Raw genomic sequence first — 24,095 nt, 5'->3', positions numbered from 1 at the left:
GTCCGTCTGCGTGAATTGGACTGGCGGCGGGGAGTTCTCGGGTGGTGGTGAAGCACGCGGGGACTGGCCCGGCGTGACATCACTGAAGTCCGCATGCTCTGGCGGCCTCCGTGTGCGGCGCTTTTTTCTTGCGCGGCTCGAACAGAGGGGACGGCAGCACGGTGGTAGCAGGCTCATTCGCGGCGAAGGCGGCGATGCAAGCGCGCGGCTCGTTGAGGCCCAGGGAGTCACATTCGGGGCATCCGCCTCGAGTGAAAGCAGCTTCTGCGTGGTCAGGTCCCAGGCAGCGAGTGCAGATAATGTGATGGTCCCTGTCAGGAAGAAGGCCTCTGCACGAGGCGCAGGTCGAAGGCATTTGGAACAACGCCTCGAATTTGCTCTTTTACTAAATACAAAAAGTGTCGCAAAGGCGGAACACTTGAAAGTAGCTTAGTAAAAAGGATATAGTGATGTGCGCCGGATGGCGTAGCAGAAGGCTTCGAAGGCGGCTGAAGGCGCCGGCGTCCTCTTAGCAGTCCTGCTGTAGGCTTGTCAACGGCAGGCGAAAGACTCCAACAATCCGGAGGATCCAGCGAAGAGGTGGTCTTCGCTGAAGGAGATTAAATCTAAAGGAACTCGTATGACGGGGTGCCCATTATATAGCCTGCCTATGCTAATTTTGGCGGGCTCTGAGCGCTGCGACGCAGGCAGCGCCCATTGGTCGCGCGTTCAGAGTCGCCCCGTCATTGGTTCGAGCAGTTGCCGCAGCACAGCCAATGACCGAGCTGCCTCGCTCATTACTGTCTGCTGTGCAGCTGCAATGCGTTTTACATAAAGACTTCAATATTTCTCGAGAAATGGAGTTTTCCCATAGCGTAAGCTACTTACGCAATAGGAGAGACCTCTCGATAGGGAACACCAAGCGCATGCTTGCTCTTTACACAATTCATATATACAAAACGTGAAAAATAATACGTCACCATGAAAAGCAACTTTATTTCATTTCGTGCATTTAATCCTCACTAAACAACGTCTGAGTTTCCTCGTTGCCTACGTCACAGTAAAAGCTGTACGAGTGTTTCAAGAGCGCCACGTGTTGAGCGGAGGAAAACAGCGCTGAATTATTCAAATAGACCTTGGCTGAGTGATACTACTCCTGCCATTTCTGTCTATGCCACAAAAAGTAGTAGTATGCCTGTATGCAATTCCGAACTGCGCTTGTTCACAGTAGCGCCATCTTAGTTTTTTTGAAAACGAGGCTGTTCGGGATAAACTAACCGTCTTCAGTGACATGCACTGTATAAAGCTATCAAAAAGCTCCAAGAACACATCTAATTTTCCACAACAAATGTTGTCTGGAGTATTTTGTCTACTGAAATTTCTTGGAAATATATTTGTTCAATGTTTCATCAGCGGAAGATACAAAAACACCAGTACAACTCGTTGAAGAGACTAGGTCTATCCCTCACAGCCTCCTTGTCATTCCTGTCAAAAATCGAAGATGGCACTGCTGTTAATAAGGTTTATAGTATCCAGCTCAAATTGGGACTTCAATTAAGAATATTTTGTGTTCATATCAGCATCACTGCACCATAAACTAAAATCGAAATTGAATTATATGGTGAGTACAGTAATATTTATGTAGAATTTGCTAATGATACATTTTTAAGGAATAATTGTTGACGGACTATTGAATTGTAATGGTGGTAATGTAGTCATGATGCGCAGTGGACCTCGGTTGTGCATTATTTGTCAACAATCCTTAAGACATCTTTCAGGGTTTCATCTCAAGACATTTTCTGTTTTTGTCCCTAAAATGCTCTTATGAGAGGAACTACTTTCTTATGCCACAGATTCAGCATCTTACTTTAATACAGCTGAAGCGAAGCCTTGGTTACCAATTCGAAAACTTCACATTAGAACTAGCAACAGAGGATAGCGAGGCTTGCACTGCTTTACTGGAGGACTTACTGAAGTAATGAGGTAGTGTGTTTGTATTTGAGGGATCAAAAGAGAGGAACTCAGAAACTGAGAGATCGCTTCTGGGATTACCTTTTTTGTTAAAGTCAAGTCAAGTCAAGTCAAGTGGTTTTTATTGTCGTTTCAACCATATACAGTTAGTACAGTACACAGCAAAACGAGACAACGTTCCTCCAGGACCATGGTGCTACATAAAAACAACAAAGGACCAACATAGGACCACATGAGACTACACAACGAAATAAAATACCTATATAAACTACCTATATATACCTATATAAAGTGCACGTGCAAACATGTGCAAAAAGTACAGGACAGTACAACAAATTACTGACAATGAACAGGACAATAGACAGTGCAGCGCCGACCAGTACTCAGTAGTGCAAAAAGATGACAGTTTCTAAAAATGTAAACATAAAGCTCTTGTCAGTAGTAACATCTCTTCAAAATCGCCGAGATGTGTGTCGCATTATTCTAATTATAAACCTTTATTTTTTTTTCCCAACTGAGATTCAGTAGTGCACTGACATGATGACTCTGTTTTTCTCTCACAAGTATGTTTGGGCCTGAAGTGTGTGCGTTACATGTATAATGTCCTCGTGAGTGTTTTTCACACAGATATTTCAGATAATACAGAAACTGTTGTATTGATTAAGTGTATCTAGCTTTGACACAGCTCAAGCCTTCATTGCTAATTTGAAATTTCATTTTAGAACTAGCAATGAAGGATGCTGATTAGGGTGAAATACACTGAAACATTAAAAGTTATTTCGGATAATAAAAATTGTTTTATTGATCAAGTCATGGGGGTGCTGCTCTATTTGTTGGTCGTGACTCGAGTCTCAACGTGTGTGTGTGCGTGTGTGTGTGAGCGTGTTTAAGTGTGGGGAACACAAGGGAGCTTGAGGGCTCTTTTAAACCATAATTGAAATAAATGCATTATATTTTCTACATTGTTTGGCATTCTTAACCAATTTATTTAAACCAATGTCTTTGTTTTAACTGGTTATTTTGTTGTGATATCCTGTAGGGCTCTTTGAAATAACATAATTTGAAAAATGTATATGGAACCGTTATGTGGTCAAGACCTTGAACTACTTCAGAGCTGTGCGTTTCCTTGAAAAATAATTGCACACATTAGAACATCCGTCAACCGATCAGAATCAAGCATTTAATAGACCAGTGGTATAGACCTTATTCACAGCAGCGCCATCTTTGATTTTTAATAGGAACAACAATGAGGCTGTGAGCAGTGCTCGAATTGAGGGGGGCTGGTGGGATCTGGGACCCCCCATAAGAAGTAAAAAATAGACTTAGGGGAGTCCCAAAGATACTTGTATTTTAGTAAAAATAATAATGACAAATCTGATTAAATTCATGCTGTGGATACTATATGTATATTTACAATAATTTATATTAAGTTTGTTTATTGGCTAGTTGTCATGTCTCTTTAAAATGTAAACTCCCCAACCCACATCTAAAGACTGCTGAGCGCATGACATCGTTTACATGACTGCTTACTTGGTGCTGCTCCGGTGAAGCTAACTTTAGCTAAAAAATGGAGAATAATTACTTACTGACTTTTTAGAGGGGCAATTTTTTGGGGTTTTGTATCCAGTCTTTGGCTGGCCTTGAATGTTGTAATATTTACTCTCTGTGCACTAATGGAAGGACTCTCCGTCTTATGTTTACATGGATGTTATATGTGTCTCAGATTGGACTTCAGATAAGTGCTTTCTACAAGTGCTTTTTATATTGAAAAGGAGACTTTCCTTGTTTGATTCCTGGCTGTTATTTCTTGATTTTCCTAGAATATTCACTCTGCTACTTCAAAGTTATATTTTAGAACTACTATGTTTATTCCAACCTGCATTGAGTAACCTGTTATGTTCAGATCTCCATTTCAGTTGTGGGCAAAGAGACATTTCTGTTTGAGTTTCATTCCTCATTTGAGATTTGTTATCCCTGCTTCTGAAGAAATGTGATGCTTACCAGTGATACTTCCCTGTCATGAGTTTTGGTTTATGTCTTCACTCACTGGTTCCTGAAATGACCTTGATGGCTGTTATGGATGAATGCTGAGTTGACTTGAGACTCTCCTGTGGACATGTTAAACTTATGAACTATTCTAAAGACTGTATCCTGTTTATCCAGTTGTCCTGCACTCTTTGAATAAAGCTCCCGCACCTGGGTTCATACCTAATCTCCTCTATAGTATCATTACAGCCTGATTGTATTTTGCCATCCTTTTGCTACTGTTTAAGTAATAACAGGTCCTTTTGAAGTTACTGACTGCTCCTTTTATCACTGTTTCTGAGACATTATAAAATTATTATTCTTGTGCCACTGCTGAATCTGACAGTGATACCATCCAGTGAGTCTGGAAGCCATCTGATTATTTTCTACTGTTTTTGAGACATTTCAATGTATTTTGAAGTCACATGCTTTTACGGGTCTTCAAGTGCCTTATATGTAGTCCCCTGGTATATTTGCCATAGTTGCCCTTTTTGGGTCTGCTGCTTTGTCACCCACTAAGTACTGTATTACTTGGAGTAAGCCATTTAAAAGAATAGTAGCTTATCTCTTTGTTATATAACATTTGGACTGAAGTGTGTGGGTGTTTATTCTTTATCAACAGAAGCCTGATCAATATTGTTGCTGAATATCACAACAGCTCAAGATAGTGCATATACATCTGTGAAATGTCTGTATTGCATTCTTTTTAATATATGCTAAATATCTTTGATCAGATTTACAAACAAGACATCTGTTGAATGTCTTATTTACACCTGAGAGGAAACGTCTTTCAGATATAAAAACACACATCAAATATATATATACATGGTTGGGGAGTAACGGAATACATGTAACAGGATTACGTATTTAAAATACAAAATATAAGTAACTGTATTCCACTACAGTTACAATTTAAATAATTGGTAATTAGAATAGTTACATTTCAAAAGTATTTTGATTACTGAAGAGATTATTTGGCATTTTATTGTCATTTGTTTCATTTAATATTTAGTCCTAATTCAGATGGAAAATATTTATACTTATAAATGATACGATCCAAAGTGCATTTGAACAGCGGTGAAACACTTTCTTATGATGTGTTACATTCATACAGGCAAACAGAGAAGTACGTTTGAAGTCAGTTTGAAGCAGAAGAAATTGAAATAAATCTTGTGTAAATTGTTAGCTTTACGCTAAGCTAAAATGCTATTTCTAGCCATTTTACATGCACATGTTACCAGACACGATCATATTTTTTAGAATATATCAAGAATATTCACACTGAATCATAATTTTATTTTTCCTAGTAAGACCTTTGATATTAGGGAAAAAATCATATTCTTGATATTAATGTTTGTATTGTTTTCCTGTAAAAAATATCTAACAATCCTTAAAACAAGATCAATTTAATTAATCTTGTTTTAGAAACAACACTGCATATTTAGGTTTTTCAGAGAATGTATTTTTAAGTTGTGTATTTTGACTTACTGTACTGAATTTTTAGTCAAAACAAGTGAAAATAATCTACCAGTGCTGAAGAAGTAATCCAAAGTATTTACAATATGATACTGACCTTGAGTAATCTAACGGAATACGTTACAAATTACATTTTACAGCATGTGTTCTGTAATCTGTAGTGGAATACATTGAAAATTAACCCCCCAACCCTGCGTATATATATATATATATATATATATATGGTATTTCAGACTTAACGCTTTGCTTCACCAATGAAAACAGTTCCAGAAGACGCCAGAACAGGATAATCAATCAAAGAGTGAAGAGGAGTAATTCAAGGAGTGAAACTTTCCAGTGCTAATTATCGGAACTGTTAGAACCCGTTCGTCCAGTCAAATAACTGGACCAGAAATATTTTAGGTAGGTAAGTATAAAAATAATGAGAATACACAATGCACATAAATGTATCTATTACACAAATCCTTTTAAAAACTGCACATAATTGTACCCAATGTTATAAATAAGATAAAGAGTCCTACATTGTGGATTTAGGACTAGTTCATGAAATCAATGATGCCTCTGCTCCCTCAAACAGTGTAGCGCTATTGGTCTATTGAGGCAATACTCAATGTCATTATATCCAGCAAAATTACCTTGTAAATTGTATATGTACTTTAGAATTTATTATAACATGCAGTACAGTAGAGTTTGTGCAAAATAACAAATTTACAAAACAAACCTTTGTAAAACTAAATTAAAACCTTTTCTATTTACAAAATATTCACTTCAGTGTTTTACAGTAACTTTGTCATGTAAGCATTCTAGTTATCCTTAATATACTGTAAAGAGCCAATCTAATCAAAAATCTAAATAGATACAAAATCTAATGAACACTAGGGAAACCCTCACAAATGGAAAACTTCTTTATGTCTGGCACAGTTGGCAGCCATAAATACCATCCAATGATCTATTGACTCACATTCACTCGGAATAACCATGGCATGTTTGCCAGTTGGGAATGCACTGGCAGATGAGCATTTTCCCTTCATGAGGACTAGTGGAACATCTCTGGAGTTTGTCTTCTGTACATGCAGGTGGTGAGGATGAGACTTGGATAAGCAAGGGTTTTTCCAATCCATGTGTAGGTTTTAAAAGCATGCAAACAAACATAAGATGAGATAAAAATGATACCAAAAATATAAACATCATTTTGGAGTCTATTTATTGCAGTTAAAACATTTTGAAACTTCTTAATGCAGATAAGTTGTACTTTTGAAATTTCAGTGGCGTTTTTTAACCATATGAAATTACACATTGTGTAATTTATTAAGTCAAATAAATTCCCAATCTGGGCTGCATATCCTAAAAGCATCCCAAGCTTAAGTTGATTTTAGAGACCATTGGCGCCAATAGTTTCTACAATCTACTTAGGCTTACGATGCTTTTGGGATGCAGCCCTGCACAATTATGGCTTTAGTACAAAGAAAGGTTCAAATTTAGCTGCAGTTGCCTCTCAGTTAGTAAATATAGGCTAGATATATCAGCTGCAGGTCACTAGCGTGGAGTATACAAAATATTAAGATATTTTAAAGCTTGCTGTGAGAGGAAAACTCCATGAAGGCGTAGTCCCCTACTGCCCAAACTGGAATATTTGTGAATAAACATATGAGATAAAGACTCAAGTGTTTTATATGCTCTACTGTGCATTTGTAAAGTGTTTTAGATAGGGGTCATTCGGCAGTGGTGCATTTGGCAGTGCATTCCGGCAGCGGCAGTCCTCCCGCCCGGCCCATATAGGGCTCGTCTACTCCGGGCAGGAATGCAGGAGCAGCGTTCCAGTGTTAGGAAGCATTCTGTGGGAATTAGTGGGGAATCTCAAACTCGCCAAGCAAGAGCCGTTTATGCTGTAAATCTGACCAGTGCACTAGAAGCTCTAGCCTCCTTCATCATGTCTCGTCCCCTCACACCATTCCAACATCATAGAATCTTCTCTGTTTCTCTGTCATTCAGTGGGATTATTACTCTTGCACCATCAGAAATTGCACTGCTGAAAATTACAGATTTGCTTAGCCCAGCATGAATTTACCTGTTGATCCAAGCTGGTTTATGCTGGTCTTATCAAGGAATGCTTGCTGATTAAACTAGTTAAAAGAATATTCTGGGTTCAATACAAGTTAAACTTAACCTGACCTCTAAACCCTAAACCTAATGCTACCCTTTCAAAACATCCAGTGAGTATCAGTTCTGTGGACAAAAACACCTTGTTGATGAGAGAGGTCAACAGAGAATGGCCAGACTTGATCGAGCTGACAGTATCTCAGATAATCAATCTGTACATTTGTAGTGAACAGAATAACATCTCAGAATGCACAACATGTCAACCTTGAGGCGAATGGGCTACAACAGCAGATATATAGATACCATAGTGTTCCTAATAAAGTACTCTGTGAGTGTATTTTAATGTAAGTACATTAGTAGTTAAAGACACTGATGCATGTGGACAGACGATTTTCTTTATTTTATTCTTTGCTTATATATTATGCTTGTAATGAATTATAATCCACTATTCAGCTCCCTCTCTCTTTCCTAGTGTTTGTCCTGCGTAGATGCAGGGTCCACTTTGTGATAGTCCGCATATATATATATTTGATTTGGCACAAGTTTTACACCGGAAGCCCTTCCTGACGCAACCCCCAGTGGCTGGGGGACTCTCACTCACACACATATATTTAGAGTCTCCAATTCACTTAACCTGCATGTTTTTGGACTTGTGGGGGAAAGTGGATCACCCGGAGGAAACCCACGCAAAACAAATGGAGAACATGCAAACTCCACACAGAAAGGCCCTAGTTGAGCCGGGCCTAGTTATATCTTTAAGACCTATTTCATTACTTCATTATTTCAAATTTGACCAATTAACATTTTTATTCCTTCTACAAATTATCTGAGTTATTGGAGTTATTTTCCATCTGCTGGATCAGCCTGGACCAGACACCTAAAATTAACGTGGGACCAACAAAGCTTTTTAGTATTTCAAATTCAGGCAGAAATCCAATATAACATTTCAAACTCAGCAAAGTTTCAGCAGAGTTTATACTTTTTGCCTTTAATAATAGGACATAAGAGAGAACGATGAAAAATAGAGGGAGCAAATGGGTAGAATGGGATTGTCTAATAGTCTTCATCATGTTCACGAGCTCTCATCAAGCTCAATAGTTCAACTCTCTTATTGGGGAAATAATTTACAGAAGATAATATTGTTTTAGCACAAAGCACAAGAATGTTGACTATAAATTATGTGGTGTGGTCCAATGATGTTTCCCAGTCAAGGCTACCCAAAGTTGTTCAGTGCAGATTTTAAGAGCTGTTATATGCTCACAATACAGTTCTACACCGTTTTGTGATGTCTCCCCTTTACTGACTTTTCTTAGTCTTATCAGAAAACAATGAATAATGAATGTTTATAATAATGAATAATGAGACTTTAAGAATAAATCCAAAGGTGCATGCATAGGTGAGCTCTTGTGATTTGTATCAGACAGACAAAGCTCCTTCCTTCTCTTTCCATCTGATGGGCTGCAAGTCCACACCTCCTTCCCATGTCACCATGTGTTTTACAGTGTGCAAGTGTAAGTGTTTTTCACTCTGTCACTTTGATATGAGATTCAGACAGTTTTGAATTCCTCTGTCAGAACATGCCAGAAGGGTTATCGTATCGCCCACTATATCTAAATCATACCCCTTCTCTTGATTATTCATCATTCAATCAATTCAAATTCATGGCCTAATTTACACAGACCAAATGAACAAAAAACAAAACAACTGCATGGCATCACTTCTGAAAAATAAAAACTTGCTCTAAACTTGATCACTTTCATCATCTCCACAGTTCATGCAAGTTATGAGTCATATTTCAGTTTAACTTGGGATTCAAATAGGAGTGAGGAACAAAGGAATCAAAAAGGAATGAATCATACTTTCATTTCACGAACGAGACAAATCGCTATTCCAAATCCATTCTGTCTGATGCATTTAGTTCACTCTTTCCCATATGTGTCTGTGGACAAGAGAGCAGTCCTGTCTCTGGCCTACATGAAGATGTCTAGTTTTAACTAGGTTGTAAAAAGCATTGAGCCAACAGCATGGCACCAGCAACAGTGGAAACTGACCAACCAGACTTCATGATGGATGGGTTAAGAGCTATAAATTAAGACAGACTCTTTCGTTGACGAGGGATTTCTCTGGAAGTTTCTCTGTGAGGAAAATAGTTTTATGGTTCTAGGTTTAACCATCCGTCTGATTGGCTGAACTCCTTTTCCATTGATCTTGTTTATTTTAAAATTGATGGATGTCTGACTGGAAAACATTTTTAACCTTAGTCAATCCAATATCTGCTTTCATTTAGGAATTTTTCTTAAATGTATAAATATTACCTTAAAAAACATTGACGGTTAACAAGGTAGTCACATTAAGGGCCGAAACATACTATATGCAAGTACGTGAACGCAGACGCATCTTACAACACAAGCTTGATTTCACGTGTTGTCGCTTAGGTGTTGCATTCTCAACGTTGCCGCAAGGGGCGCAATAGCGAGATTAGTGTGAAGCTACTGTCCAATTTTACGGTGAGTTTTCGCTTTCAACTCATCTACTGTCATGGCGGAGCAACAGTTTATAACAACAGTATTCTAAAACAGTTTAGAATATTGCTGAGCAAGTTAAAGTCATTATATTTGTGGCAACTTACCTGAATAATGACACATCCAGTTTAATGGCACAGACGTTTAAAGGTAACTCTATTGTCCCCTTGAGTACTGAGATTTGTTCCCGCAATGGTAAAGGCCGAAACATACTCTATGCAAGTACGTGAACACAGATGTGAGCGCTTGGCCACCGCATTACCGTGGCAGGAACAAATCTCAGTAATCAAGGGGGCGATAGAGTTACCTTCAAAAGTCTGTGCAGTTAAAATTGGATGTGTTATTATTCAGGAAAGTTGCTATAAATACATTGACTTTAATTTATATGCTCTGGAATATTCTCTTCAAACTGTTGCTCCGCTATGACAGTAGTTTAGTTGAAAGAAAAAACTCACTGCAGAAGTGGACAGTTCACACTCTATTCTCACTATAGCGCCCCTTGTGGCAACGTTAAGAACGCAACGTGTACACAAAAACGCGTGAAATCAAGCTTGCATTGCAAGATGCGTCTGCGTTCACGTACTTGAATAGAGTATGTTTCGGCCCTTAAAGTAACCAACTTGTTTTAAATAAATATTTTTTACTGTAATATTATTGCATTATTTCAAATGATGTTTTAACTAAATTGAAACAATTTTAAAATAAAATAAAAAATAATATATAATATATTTAACAAGACAATACATGTATTTTACAGTAAAAAGTATACAATGACAAAAATGTTTTTTACGTTTAACAAAAGGAATACAGTACATGTAATTTTACAGCAAACTATTGTTAATGTTAACCTGAAAAACAATTGCTATCACCCATCACATTTCATTATATTTTATGGAAATAGTTATGTTTCTTCTTATTTGGGATATTAGTTATGTACATTGGGGTGTTCTATGTTATTTTATGTTGTTAAGTTAATGTTTATTGCATTATTTTAGAGTCAAACGTGTTGCCCTGATGATGTTTTGCGTTTTTGTGGGTAAACATAAAATCTGTATAACTAAATGTCATCATGTTGCTGCTACAGTGTTTAACAATACATTTAAAATGATAAGCAGATTTTTATAGTTCGGCAAGGTTAGTTTATATAAATAAATATTATAAAATGTAGTTTACCGTAAAATATGGTCACTGTATTTTTTACCAAGATTTGTATTTTATTTTTAAAGTGAATTTGAGAATCACCATTGATTTTAGACTAAAATTAAAATTTTACTTTAAAGATATAGACAAAACTATAATAAATAAAACTGTATATATCCATGTAACAGCAAATGTCTCCAAGCATAGTTATCTGCAAATTAGAATACTTTCCATATGACATCATCATACTCTCAGGAAGCTTAAAATGTCAGGTATTTGTTGAATTATCAGTATTACATTATCTTTCTAATAAGAAGCCTGTACCATCATGATCTTGAGCACATGGCAAGTGATGTATAAAAAGTTTTATAAAAAAAAGAAAGCAATAAATATCACCCTTTAAAATTAACAGTAAACTTTTACTGTGAGTGTCTTTACAGCCTTAGCGAAGATATTCCCGTAAGCCATGTGTATTCACTGATTCCTCCAGCATTGCAGGATTCATGTCTTCATTATTACATAAGGAATGAAGTTTAAAAAAAAAAAAAAAAAAGATCACATTTTCTTTAAATCCCCAAATTTATGTTTCGGAAGACAGACATTCTTCTTGGAATTTCCATTCAAATAACTTCTGTCATATATTTCGTTATTTTTAATTATGATCTTTTCTTCCATCCTTCATGCAGTTAACCCTTACTTTTCCTTTTTCCCTAATGCCGCTTTTCTATATTATGTACAGTGCAGTTCAATGTATATTTATAGTTCAATGATGTACCATAACATCAATTAAACAGTTTTTCCAACATTCCCAAGTGCCAAAAATGTGACCCTTGCTATTAGTCAACTCCATGTATGTCAGCTCAACCTCAAGACGTGTCTTCCCCAGTCTGGCTTGAAATAACCCACAGCTTTAAGCAATTTACCCCTATTTTACGGTCTCATCCAATTTCTACTACATTATCCCTATACCTGGCCTTTTGACCAAACATGACTAATAAATTATTAAAGTTGCCTCCAATCATAGTCATGAGACCAGGTGAGAGATCGGCAACAAAGGGGTTATTCCACATCCCTCCTGTCCTGGCCGCACCCCATCATCCCCTCCGCCTGCTTAGATGGCTATAAAAGAGACGGTGGCTATGTCGGGTCTTAGCAACACCTATGCTCTCATCCTGAAGAAGTCAACAACAGAAAAGAGGTGAAGATCAATGATGCGTTCATTGCTTAAGATGACCGTTCTGCTGTTTTGCGTTCAAGCAGGAGAAGGACATTGGCTCAGGGCGCTACTAGGTAAGGCTGGAGGTCATGACCTTTGGGTATAGGGAAGCAAACTTTCTGTAGATTTATTAGAGGATTCTCAAGCAATATTTATCTAAAGCAACTACATACCGGTTTCAAATGTTAAAGAGTTTGGTATCTGAACCATTTAGTAACTATTGCTCATACTTGGGGTTAGGGTTCGGTTAGGGATTTGAACAAACACCACACCATAATTTAGTAAATTTGAGCTTATCTCATCCCATACTGTTTGTGCTGCAGATGTGAATGATACCTGAGATCAGTTTGTAGAGGAAAAGTGTAATAGTACTTTAAGCAATCGTATTTAGTTCAACCTGTGGAGGATAAAACAGACTTAAAAAGAAGGGACCAGAGCTATAATTAGGGATCAAGATATCAGGCCAGTAAGCAACCACCTAAAACACCACAGCAACCGCATCTTAACACCCTAACAACCACCTACAACACCCAAGCATGGAGGTGCAGAATTTTGCCAGGGCAAGCACCACTCACATTACCTTCAAAAAAGTAAATTTCTGCTCTCTTTTTCAGAGGTCCAAGGTAAGACTGACTCCCCAAAGTCAGAATTCCGTGATGAAGAGAAAAGAGGAGGTGAGAGTGAAGAAAAGGAGGGCTCTGGGAGGCACTTGGAAAGGGTGATTCGGTTGCCCCGTAGTGTTGAGTACCCATGCGCTCTGCACTCCATCCTTCTTCAGGTACGAGACCTCGGGCTGGGCTATGACTCGGATGAGACGGTGCTGTTTAAGTACTGCAGTGGGACCTGCCCTCGCCTCACCACCAACCATGATCTGACGCTCACCAACCTGCTGCAGAGTGGCGTCCTGAAATACCCCGGTCACCGGCATCACCAGCCCTGCTGTCGCCCCACTCACCATGAAGACATGGCCTTCCTTGACAACAACCACCGCTGGCACAAAGTGGAGAAACTCTCTGCCGCTGTGTGTGTCTGTATGGGGTAGGGACGAGGGTTGCCAGTCAAGCTCTTCGACTATTCGCTTATCCTATTGGTTTAGAGACAATAAGCTGATTTTAAACAAACGGCTGTTTTAAATACACTAATTCAGGAAGAAAATGGCTCACATTCCTAAGGTTTTGATTGTAATAATGTGTATGCATTGTATAAATGTTGTACATGATTTATTCTTTGACGACATGGCCTATTTGGCTGATATTTCTTTTGACATTGTCAGAACATTCAGGTTTGAAATGTTCAGGTTTGGTTTCTGACAAAACAATGACATGGTTGATTGAGAACCCCATTTTCGAGTTAAGTGAGAATGATCACTTGTTCCGAAGAATTGTCCAATCCGATCCAAAAATGGAACTTTATTTATGTATTATAAATTATTTATTTATTTGAAACCCATTTTTAAATGCCTATTAAATTATTGTTAATCGTTTTATATTTTGTGTGCCTTAAGTATAGTTCTGATTAAAAATACAACTGAAATATTGTCATTTCATTCTATGCTTATTCTGTCATAACTCCACTTTATTGAACTATTGATGCCAAAAAACTTACTGTATTTATCTGCTAACATACAACATAGATCCAAAGGTAATAGCTAAAGAAAAATCCCAAATACCCTTTTTGAAGTTATTCTACAGAAAAATAACTTTTTTGTTAATAGCTTTTGTAGAAATTTGTAGCAATTAAAAGAGTAGTCTTTACCAGTACTTATTTTTAAGAAAGGCTTTATTATCTGTTAGTTTTAGCATACAAAACAAAATTAATAAAATCCCAGCTCCTACAAAATAATGATTCACATTAGTTCTCATTAAAGTGAGTCCTGCCCTTGTGTTTGGTATTCAACTCTCTCTACTCAGCTTTGACATCTTCCACTGACTCTTCATCTGGCTCTGCCCCCCACACTTGAACACGCCCCTCCATAGCAGTCAAAAGTAGGGGCTCCGTTTGGTGAAAGGACAATGACTGGACAACAGCTTTCCCAACAGGCAACTTTAAAGTCAAGGAACCCTAAAGGGGGGATAACAGGATGATAATTATTAAATATGCTTACATTATACTCGTTTTGTCATAGTATTTATCGTATTCTAGCCCACTATTCATATAAGTTGAAATTCTTCTCACCTCCACCAGATCCCAGAAGTAAACATGGCCATCCTCTGAACAGCTTAATACATGTGTATCTTTTTCAGACAAACAGCAGTCAAGCTTATAGCCTTTATTTACATGGCCAGTGTACCTGTGAACAGGCAACACAGACAAATGTATATGATAAAATGTACATAGAAGAGATACTTGAGGCATAAAAGCAGAAAATGTGACATGTAATTAAAATGGATTGATGAAATCAACAAACTGATATTCTACAAACTTTGTTTAGGGTTTTTTCAAAATCCGTAAACAGAGACCAAACTTTCTAACCCTAATTCCTCCTAAAGCTTTTCAGCTACATCTATCAAACTTGGTACAGACCTTCACACTGTCTTGGAGAAGTGTGATATGTCTTTTCTAACTGAGCGGACTTCTAGTTTACGCATAACGGACAATCAAACATCTGACATTTTTTAAAGACTTACATTAACAATGGAGACAATGGAATGTTTTTTAATTCAAACGGTCAAAAATTCAAACGTAAGCAAACTCACAACTCTACTGCATCTACTGTAAGTTGCTCTCTTTATTTTTCTCCATCTATCTATCTATCTATCTATCTATCTGACTATCTACACAGCCTGGATTTAAATAAGCAGATACTTATGAGCCTATGCTTGGATCATTATTGCGGTGATTAATATGTTTCAGCTGGCAACAATTCTTTTAACCCTAACTGATGCAGTGTGCAGATTTTCATTTCTTAAACAGCCATGTCAGAAGACATAGCCTGTGCTCATGGTAAATATGTTACTGTGTTTCAGAAGGAGACAATTGTTGGCCTGCATCAAGCAAAGAAATCTGATTTATGAAATCACTGGTATTGGGTTAAGAACTGTCCAACACATTATTAAAACCTGGAAGGATAGTGGTGAACCATCAGCTTTGTGGAAGAAACAATCTTGAATGATCGTGATCAGAGATCACTGAAATGCTTGGTGAAATCGCATAGTAAAAAATCTACACGTTAGAGCTCTCAGCTATGTTTAAGCTATGTTTGCATAGTGCTCAAATGTACAAGCCTCTGGAGTCAGTTTATGATCTGGGGTTGCTTCAATTGGTCAAGTCTAGGGTCTGCAATGTTATGCGGCATGCAGCGGCAATAAAAAAAGTCAGCTGACTACCTGAATGACCAGGTTATCCAATCAAAGGATTTTTTTCTTCCCTGACGGCACGGGCATATTCCAGGATGACAATGCCAAGATTCGTCAGGCTCAAATTGTCAAAGATGGTTCAGGGAGCATGAGGAATCATTTTCACACATGAACTGGCCACCACAGAGTCCTGACCTTAACCCTACTGAAGGTCTTTGGGATGTGCTGGAGAAGACTTTACAGAATTGCTTGAATCTTCCATCATCAATACAAGATCTTGGCCAAAAATGAATGTAACTCTGGACGGAAATAAATGTTGTGACATTGCATAAGGTTGTCGAAACAATGCTACGACGAATGCACTCCATAATCAAAGCTAAAGGCGGTCCAATGAAATGGGTCAGGCAGTGTATGTGACAGTGTAGATAGTCTGTCTGACTATCTATCTAGCTGTTTGTCTTACTGTAATGTCTGTATATCCATCAAACTAGTTTAAACTTTCAGAAAAGGTTTTGTCAAGCCGACATCAATCATAACCCATCTACTAATAGTTATGCTCTACTATTATTTTAACCGAGTAACTGCCAGTATTAACCGGTTATTAATTGGTTAACCGATAAGTCATGAATAAAAAATAGTGGCCAAACAGGCATGTTATTTTTTTTGTCTATATTGAATTAAACAAATCAGGCTCACATGACAGATGAGCTTATTCAGCAATACTTCAACATTTGAAACCGTATATTTACTTCTTAATTTGGCAGTTTAATGATGAGAGAATAAGAGGCCTGGGTAACTCGAGTATTGACGTTGACTACCACCCCTGGAGTCGCGAGTTCAAATCCAGGATGTGCTGAGTAACTCCTGCCAGGTCTCCTAAGCAACCAAATTGGCCCGGTTGCTAGGGAGTGTAGAGTCACATGGGATAACCTCCTTGTGGTCAAGATTAGGGGGTCTCACTCACAATGGGGCACATGGTAAGTTGTGTGTGGATTGCAGAGGGTAGCATGAGCATCCACAAGCTGGGAGCCTCCGCAGTGTCATTGATAAGATGCATGGATTGACTGTCTAAGAAGCGGAGGAAACTGAGACTTGTCCTCCACCACCCAGATTAAGGCGAGTAACCACGCCACCATGAGGACCTACTAAGAAGTGGCAATTGGACATTCCGGATTGGGAAGAAAAAAAATATGGAAGAATAAAAACAGTCAGCTTACCCACAAGTCAGCAATCCTAACCATTTTTATTTGTCTCCAAATATATATATATATATATATATACAGTGGGTACGGAAAGTATTCAGACCCCCTTAAATGTTTCACTCTTTGTTATATTGCAGCCATATGCTAAAATCATTTAAGTTCATTTTTTTCCTCATTATTGTACACACAGCACCCCATATTGACAGAAAAACACAGAACAGTTGACATTTTTTCACATTTATTAAAAAAGAAAAACTGAAATATCACATGGTCCTAAGTATTCAGACCCTTTGCTGTGACACTCATATATTTAACTCAGGTGCTGTCCATTTCTTCTGATCATCCTTGAGATGGTTCTACACCTTCAGTTGAGTCCAGCTGTGTTTGATTATACTGATTGGACTTGATTAGGAAAGCCACACACCTGTCTATATAAGACCTTACAGCTCACAGAGCATGTCAGAGCAAATGAGAATCATGAGGTCAAAGGAACTGCCTGAAGAGCTCAGAGACAGAATTGTGGCAAGGCACAGATCTGGCCAAGGTTACAAAAAAATTTCTGCTGCCCTTAAGGTTCATAAGAGCACAGTGACCTCCATAATCCTTAAATGGAAGACGTTTGGGACGACCAGAACCCTTCCTAGAGCTGGCCGTCCGGCCAAACTGAGCTATCGGGGGAGAAGAGCCTTGGTGAGAGAGGTAATGAAGAACCCAAAGATCACTGTGGCTGAGCTCCAGAGATGCAGTCGGGTGATGGGAGAAAGTTGTAGTAAGTCAACCATCACTGCAGCCATCCACCAGTCAGGGCTTTATGGCAGAGTGGCCCGACGGAAGCCTCTCCTCAGTGCAAGACACATGAAAGCCTGCATGGAGTTTGCTAAAAAACACATGAAGGACTCCAAGATGGTGATAAATAAGATTCTCTGGTCTGATGAGACCAAGATAGAACTTTTTGGCCTTAATTCTAAGCGGTATGTGTGGAGAAAACCAGGCACTGCTCATCACCTGTCCAATACAGTCTCAACAGTGAAGCATGGTGGTGGCAGCATCATGCTGTGGGGGTGTTTTTCAGCTGCAGGGACAGGACGACTGGTTGCAATCGAGGGAAAGATGAATGCGGCCAAGTACAGGGATATCCTGGACGAAAATCTTCTCCAGAGTGCTCTGGACCTCAGACTGGGCCGAAGGTTCACCTTCCAAAAAGACAATGACCCTAAGCACACCACTAAAATAACGAAGGAGTGGCTTCACAACAACTCCGTGACTGTTCTTGAATGGCCCAGCCAGAGCCCTGACTTAAACCCAATTGAGCATCTCTGGAGAGACCTGAAAATGGCTGTCCACCAACGTTTACCATCCAACCTGACAGAACTGGAGAGGATCTGCAAGGAGGAATGGCAGAGGATACCCAAATCCAGATGTGAAATACTTGTTGCATCTTTCCCAAAAAGACTCATGGCTGTATTAGATCAAAAGGGTGCTTCTACTAAATACTGAACAAAGGGTCTGAATACTTAGGACCATGTGATATTTCAGTTTTTCTTTTTTAATAAATGTGCAAAAATGTCAACAATTCTGTGTTTTTCTGTCAATATGGGGTGCTGTGTGTACAATAATGAGGAAAAAAATATATATATATATATATGTGTTAACAGTGCCCTCATGTGTACATAACATTCCCTACATGTAAAACCCATCAAATCATGTCTCTGTTATTTCTTGAATTAAACTCGCAGTTCATTTTTAACCGATATTATTGGTCGAGCAAATTATTAATGCTGGTTATTTCGTTAACTGGTTAACTGTCTACAGCCCTACTCTGTACCAAAAGCAAAAACTCAAGAAAGAGAATGTTTAAAAAAGAAAGAAGAATCTAATTTGATCTGTTTTGAACATACTCTCCTAGCATTTCTCCTGAGCTTTTGTCCAGCAGACGAACAGTGGAGTCCAAACAGGAGCTTAGGGTGCACTGCCCGTCCCGACTGAAACACACACAAGTGATGGGACCTGTCAAGCACATGGACACACAAAAGTCATGTGACAAACATATTGTTTATGTAAAAAAAAAAAGAATTGTCATATGTGATCGATGAAATACTCACTTCCAATGAAATCGACATGAAGCTGTCCCATTCTTAGGTCATAACGCCTCACTCTGCCATCAACAGACCTGATGCATATCAAAATAGTCACTTTCACACACTTCAGATTACCTCAGGTTATATAACCTGATATCTTAGATATCCGTTATATGGCACAGACACAAAATACATTATTTTATTTTGGCTCTGACCCGATCAACAGCTCATGCTCAGACACCTTCAGGCTGCTGATGCCATCTTGAGCCTCATCCAAAATCTGGATTGGCTCCATCCGTCTGGATCTAGTGTCCCAGCAACGTACTGTACCATCAATGGAGCCTGAAACATAACAATATCTACTAAGAACACAATAAAACCGCTTTAGAGGTGAAGATACATAGGTTGTGATTGGACTGTTGTTATTTTGTCCAGGCTGACCCACCTGACAGCACTACAGTAGCCTCTTCATTAAACTGTACACAGTTCACTTTCTAGGGAACAAGCACAACACTAGAAATGTAAGACTTTTTTAATGAACACATCACAAACATAACCATAATATAATTGGTACTATAAAGTACAATATTTAACCACAGTTTCCACCAAAATGCAATAGTTACTACAGTTAATTGGTCTCATTTACTAAGTTGTGTACAGAAAAAGGTTCTTAAGCAAGATTCATTACTTTTGATTTTATGTTAAATCTGGATTATTCCAAATGAGGTGTAACTACATTGTTCCAGCAGGTTACCATGATAACCATTGTAAGTTTTGAAATGGATGCGTCGTCTCAGTGGTGTTCTTACCCCAGCGTGTCCACGGAGTTTGCGTGTCACCTGCCCAGTCGCCACATCCCAGAGAATGACAGTCTTATCCGAACTGCACGAGCACAGCTGACTGTTGTCAAAAGAGCTGCAAACACAAAGACTGATGTGTTTAATACAAACCAAATCAGGACAACTATGAAACTTCTTCATAATACAGTATATAACACAAACACGCACCCATCTGCATCCAGCACCTCATATCCGTGACCGGTGTAATTCTTCAGTAGTGTCCCATGACTGACACTCCACAGCTTCAGAGATTTATCTCCACCACACGTCAACAGATAATTTCCATCGGCTGGAAGGGAATAGATGAATAAGTGATTACAATGTATCCTCACTGAAGCTCACATCTACAGCATTACATGAAGTCTGACTTTAAAATGTAATTAATGGTCATAAAAAATAAAATTTGGGCAGAATGGCAATTAACATGAAACAGGCCCATTAAAAATAGGACATTGTAGCTACCCAGATACAGTTGAAGTTAGAAGTTTACATACACCTTAGCCAAATACATTTAAACCCAGTTTTTCACAATTCCTGACATTTAATCGTAAAAAACGTTCCCTGTCCTGGACATTTCTGGGGGGAATGGCCCTAGCCCTCACCCTACGATCCAAGAGGTCCCAGACGTGCTCAATGGGATTGAGATCCGGGCTCTTCGATGGCCATGGCAGATCACTGACATTCCTGTCTAACAGGAAATCACGCACAGAATGAGCAGTATGGCTGGTGGCATTGTCATGCTGGAGGATCATGTCATGATGAGCCTGCAGGAAGGGTAACACATGAGGGAGGAGGATGTCTTCCCTGTAACGCACAGCATTGAGATTGCCTGCAATGACAACAAGCTCAGTCTGATGATGCTGTGACACATCATCCCAGACCATGACAGACCCTCCGGCTCCAGAGTACAGGCCTCGGTGTAACGCACATTCCTTCGAAAATAAATGCCGATCATCACCCCTAATGAGGCAAAACTGCAACTCGTCAGGGAAGAGCACTTTTTTCCAGTCCTGTCTGGTCCAGAGAAGGTGGGTTTGTGCCCATAGGTGACATTATTGCCGGTGATGTCTGGAAAGGACCTGCCTTACAACAGGCCTATAAGCCCTCAGTCCAGCCTCTCTCAGCCTATTGCGGACAGTCTGAGCACTCATGGAGGGATTGTGTGTTCCTGGTGTATCTCGGGCAGTTGTTGCTGCCATCCTGTACCTGTCCCGCAGGTGTGATATTCGGATGTACCGTTCCTGTGCAGGTGTTGTTACACGTGGTCTGCCACGGCGAGGAGGATCAGCTGTCCATCCTGTCTCCCTGTAGTGCTGTCTTAGGCGTCTCACAGTACAGACATTGCAATTTATTGCAGGGCAGTGGTGGCTCAGCGGTTAAGGCTTTGGGTTACTGACCAGAAGGTCAGGGGTTCAAGCCCCAACACCACCAAGACACCACTGTTGGGCCCTTAAACCTATCTGCTCCAGGGGTGCCGTATCATGGCTAACCCTGCACTCTGACTCACAATTGATGTGAAAAATAAATAATTTAACCATTTATATGCAGAAATGTATGTATAATGTGTGACAATTGATACATTTATTTATTATTATTGCCCTGGTCACATCTACAGTCCTCATGCCTCCATGCAGGATGCCTAAGGCACATTCACGCAGAGGAGCAGGGACCCTGGGCATCTTTCGTTTGGGGGTTTTCAGAGTCAGTAGAAAGGTCTCTTTAGTGTTTTAAGTTTTTATAACTGTGACCTTAATTGCCTACCGTCTGTAAGATGTTAGTGTCTTAATGACTGTCCCACAGGTGCATGTTCACTCATTGCATACTATAGTTTGTTTATGAACGTGGTACATTCAGGCATTTGGAAATTGTTCCCAAGGATGAATCAGACTTGTGGAGGTCCACTATTTACTTAATTTTTTTCAGATTTCTTTTGATTTTACCATGATGTCAAGCAAAGAGGCACGGAGTATGAAGGTAGGTCTTAAAATACATACACAGGTACATCTCCAATTCAGTACACCTCCTATCAGAAACTAATTGGGAAATTGTCTAAAGGTTTGACATCATTTTCTGGAATTTTCCAAGCTGCTTAACTGCACAGTTAACTTTGCGTATGTAAACTTCTAACCCACTGGAATTGTGATATAGTCCATTAAAAGTGAAACAATCTGTCTGTAAACAATTGTTGGAAAAGATACTCGTGTCATGCACAAAGTAGATGTCCTAAACAGTAACTCATGTCACGTACAGTACATCTTTAAGATGTCTGATTTAGATGTTTTCATCTGGAAATCATCGTATTCTAATTAACATCTGTTAAACATCTTAAAAAGATCCTATTTATTAACATTCTAAATCATAACCATCTCAAAAAGGCATCAGCTGAATGTCTTCTTGACATAAGTCTTACAGACATATTGCAGATAAGCAAACAATATTAAAAAAAAATACATCTTCCAGATATAAACACACACACATCAAATAGACGTCTGGGTGACGTTCATGTGCCCAACATGTTGTATTACTATTGGGGTTAAATTTGACTAAGACATGCTACCCTTAACCGGTTTCGTCAGAATCATCAATAAAGCTCTCTAATAAAACAAAGTCCACCTTCTTGAGGAAGACCGCTGTTTTTCCACAAAAGAGACTTTATTAAGAGTTATTATTAATTGTAAACCAGACTGACCGTTGAAGCGCACGGCTCTCACAGCGCCCTGCTGACAGTCTATAGTACGTAGAAGATGCCGCGGCAGCTGAAGACCCGGAGGACGCGGCAGAGGAAACGACATGAGTCTATTAGCAGAGCTTCAATTATAGTGAGAGCAGATAAGCGAAGATAAGAAAATGTAATTTTAAAATTGTTTTTACATCGTTTATCTTAAGCGATGAAAACACGAGAAACCCATGATCCCTCAAACAACTCTCTGCAAAGCATGAAAACACTAAATTCCTTCAGTGGATGTATTTTGAAGTGAACGGCTCATTAGTGCCGTCTGTTGTCTCGGAGTTCACACAAGTGAAGTATTATGGCAAGACATTTTGTTGCCTCAAGTCTGTATCTTTTCGTTCGGGTGCCTTTGAACTGATACTCGTTCGGGTGCCTTTGAACTGATACATTGTCATGTTTTAAAATGAATTACGTTGGCTTGACCGATTTAAAGGCAGAAATGTGAAGCTTATAATTTTATTAAAGCACTTACATGAATTCTTCTGTTAAGACTTGTGTATTATTTGAGCTGTACAGTTTTTAAAATAATTTTTAGTCGTTTTAGGATTTGTTGACATTACATCTTCATGGCAAGGAAGTTGCATATAACTTTACACAGAAAGGTACATTTGTGATTTTATCACTTTAAAATCATGTTATCACACATTGTTTACATCTTGCTATACTCTTGAAACAGTTTTTTAACTTTTACAGATTGGCCCCTATTCACTTCCACTTTAAGTGCCTCACCGGAACCCAGACTTTTGCTTTATGTATAGGAAAATACATTTTTGTGGTAATAATTATGCCACAAAAGCTGTCAATTGAGCAATATTTATATTGAACCAGGAATATTCCTTTAATTCAAACGCCAACTGTCAAAAAATCACAAAATGCCACTGAACTGCTTTAATTTGCTGTCTATTTAGCTGGCTGTTTGTCTTACGGTAATGTTATTAAACTTAAACATAGCTTAAACATTAGACAACACTTTGTCAGTGCAACATCAAAGTTCATCTGGATAAACTTGACCCATCTTATACTAAATGTGATACTTAAGTCTTTTTTTATTATTATTTCTCCCAATTTGGAATACTCTGAAATTCACACTACCAAGTAGGTCCTCGTGGTGGTGCGGTTACTCGCCTAAATCCGAGTGATGGAGGACAGGTCTCAGTTGCCTCCGCTTCTGAGACAGTCAATCCACGCATCTTATCACGTGGCTCGTTGTGCATGACACCACGGAGACTCTCAGCATGTGGAGACTCATGCTACTCTTCGCGATCCATGCACAACTTACCACACGCCCCATTGAGAGCGAGAACCACTAAATCACGGCCATGAGGAAGTTATCCCATGTGACTCTACCCTCACTAGCAACCGGGCCAATTTGATTGCTTAGGAGGCCTGGCTGGAGTCACTCACCACTCCAGGGGTGGTGGTCAGCGTCAATACTCTGAGCTACCCCAATACTCAAAATCGTAATAATTAAGGGGGGGGGGTGCATATCCTGGCATTTGGCGTTTTTACATGCGATTACA

General features: G+C 39.0%; 1 protein-coding gene across 1 annotated transcript; it reads right to left on the bottom strand.

Annotated features, from left to right (window-relative positions):
* Positions 1-14,211: 14,211 nt before the first annotated feature.
* Positions 14,212-22,792, bottom strand: wdr83 (WD repeat domain containing 83). The gene is made up of 9 exons (XM_052124169.1): positions 22,534-22,792; positions 20,013-20,133; positions 19,815-19,920; positions 19,451-19,499; positions 19,221-19,347; positions 19,030-19,097; positions 18,826-18,934; positions 14,605-14,719; positions 14,212-14,490 (listed from the first exon to the last, which is right to left on the bottom strand). Exons 1-9 carry the CDS (start codon positions 22,634-22,636, stop codon positions 14,332-14,334), a joined length of 957 nt encoding a protein of 318 aa, XP_051980129.1. The 5' UTR covers positions 22,637-22,792; the 3' UTR covers positions 14,212-14,331.
* Positions 22,793-24,095: the final 1,303 nt, after the last annotated feature.

This window comes from Xyrauchen texanus, chromosome 50, assembly GCF_025860055.1.
Source record: "Xyrauchen texanus isolate HMW12.3.18 chromosome 50, RBS_HiC_50CHRs, whole genome shotgun sequence".
Classification (NCBI taxonomy): domain Eukaryota; kingdom Metazoa; phylum Chordata; class Actinopteri; order Cypriniformes; family Catostomidae; genus Xyrauchen; species Xyrauchen texanus.
This window is presented reverse-complemented; position numbering and strand designations above follow the sequence as displayed.

Coding starts and splice junctions, on each gene's coding strand:
- wdr83 (XM_052124169.1), bottom strand. CDS start 22,636: ATGTCGTTTCCTCTGCCGCGTCCTCCGGGTCTTCAGCTGCCGCGGCAT. Junction 19,500..19,814: donor AACTCCGTGGACACGCTGGG/GTAAGAACACCA, acceptor CTTGTTCCCTAG/AAAGTGAACTGTGTACAGTT. Junction 18,935..19,029: donor TCATGTCGATTTCATTGGAA/GTGAGTATTTCA, acceptor TGTGCTTGACAG/GTCCCATCACTTGTGTGTGT.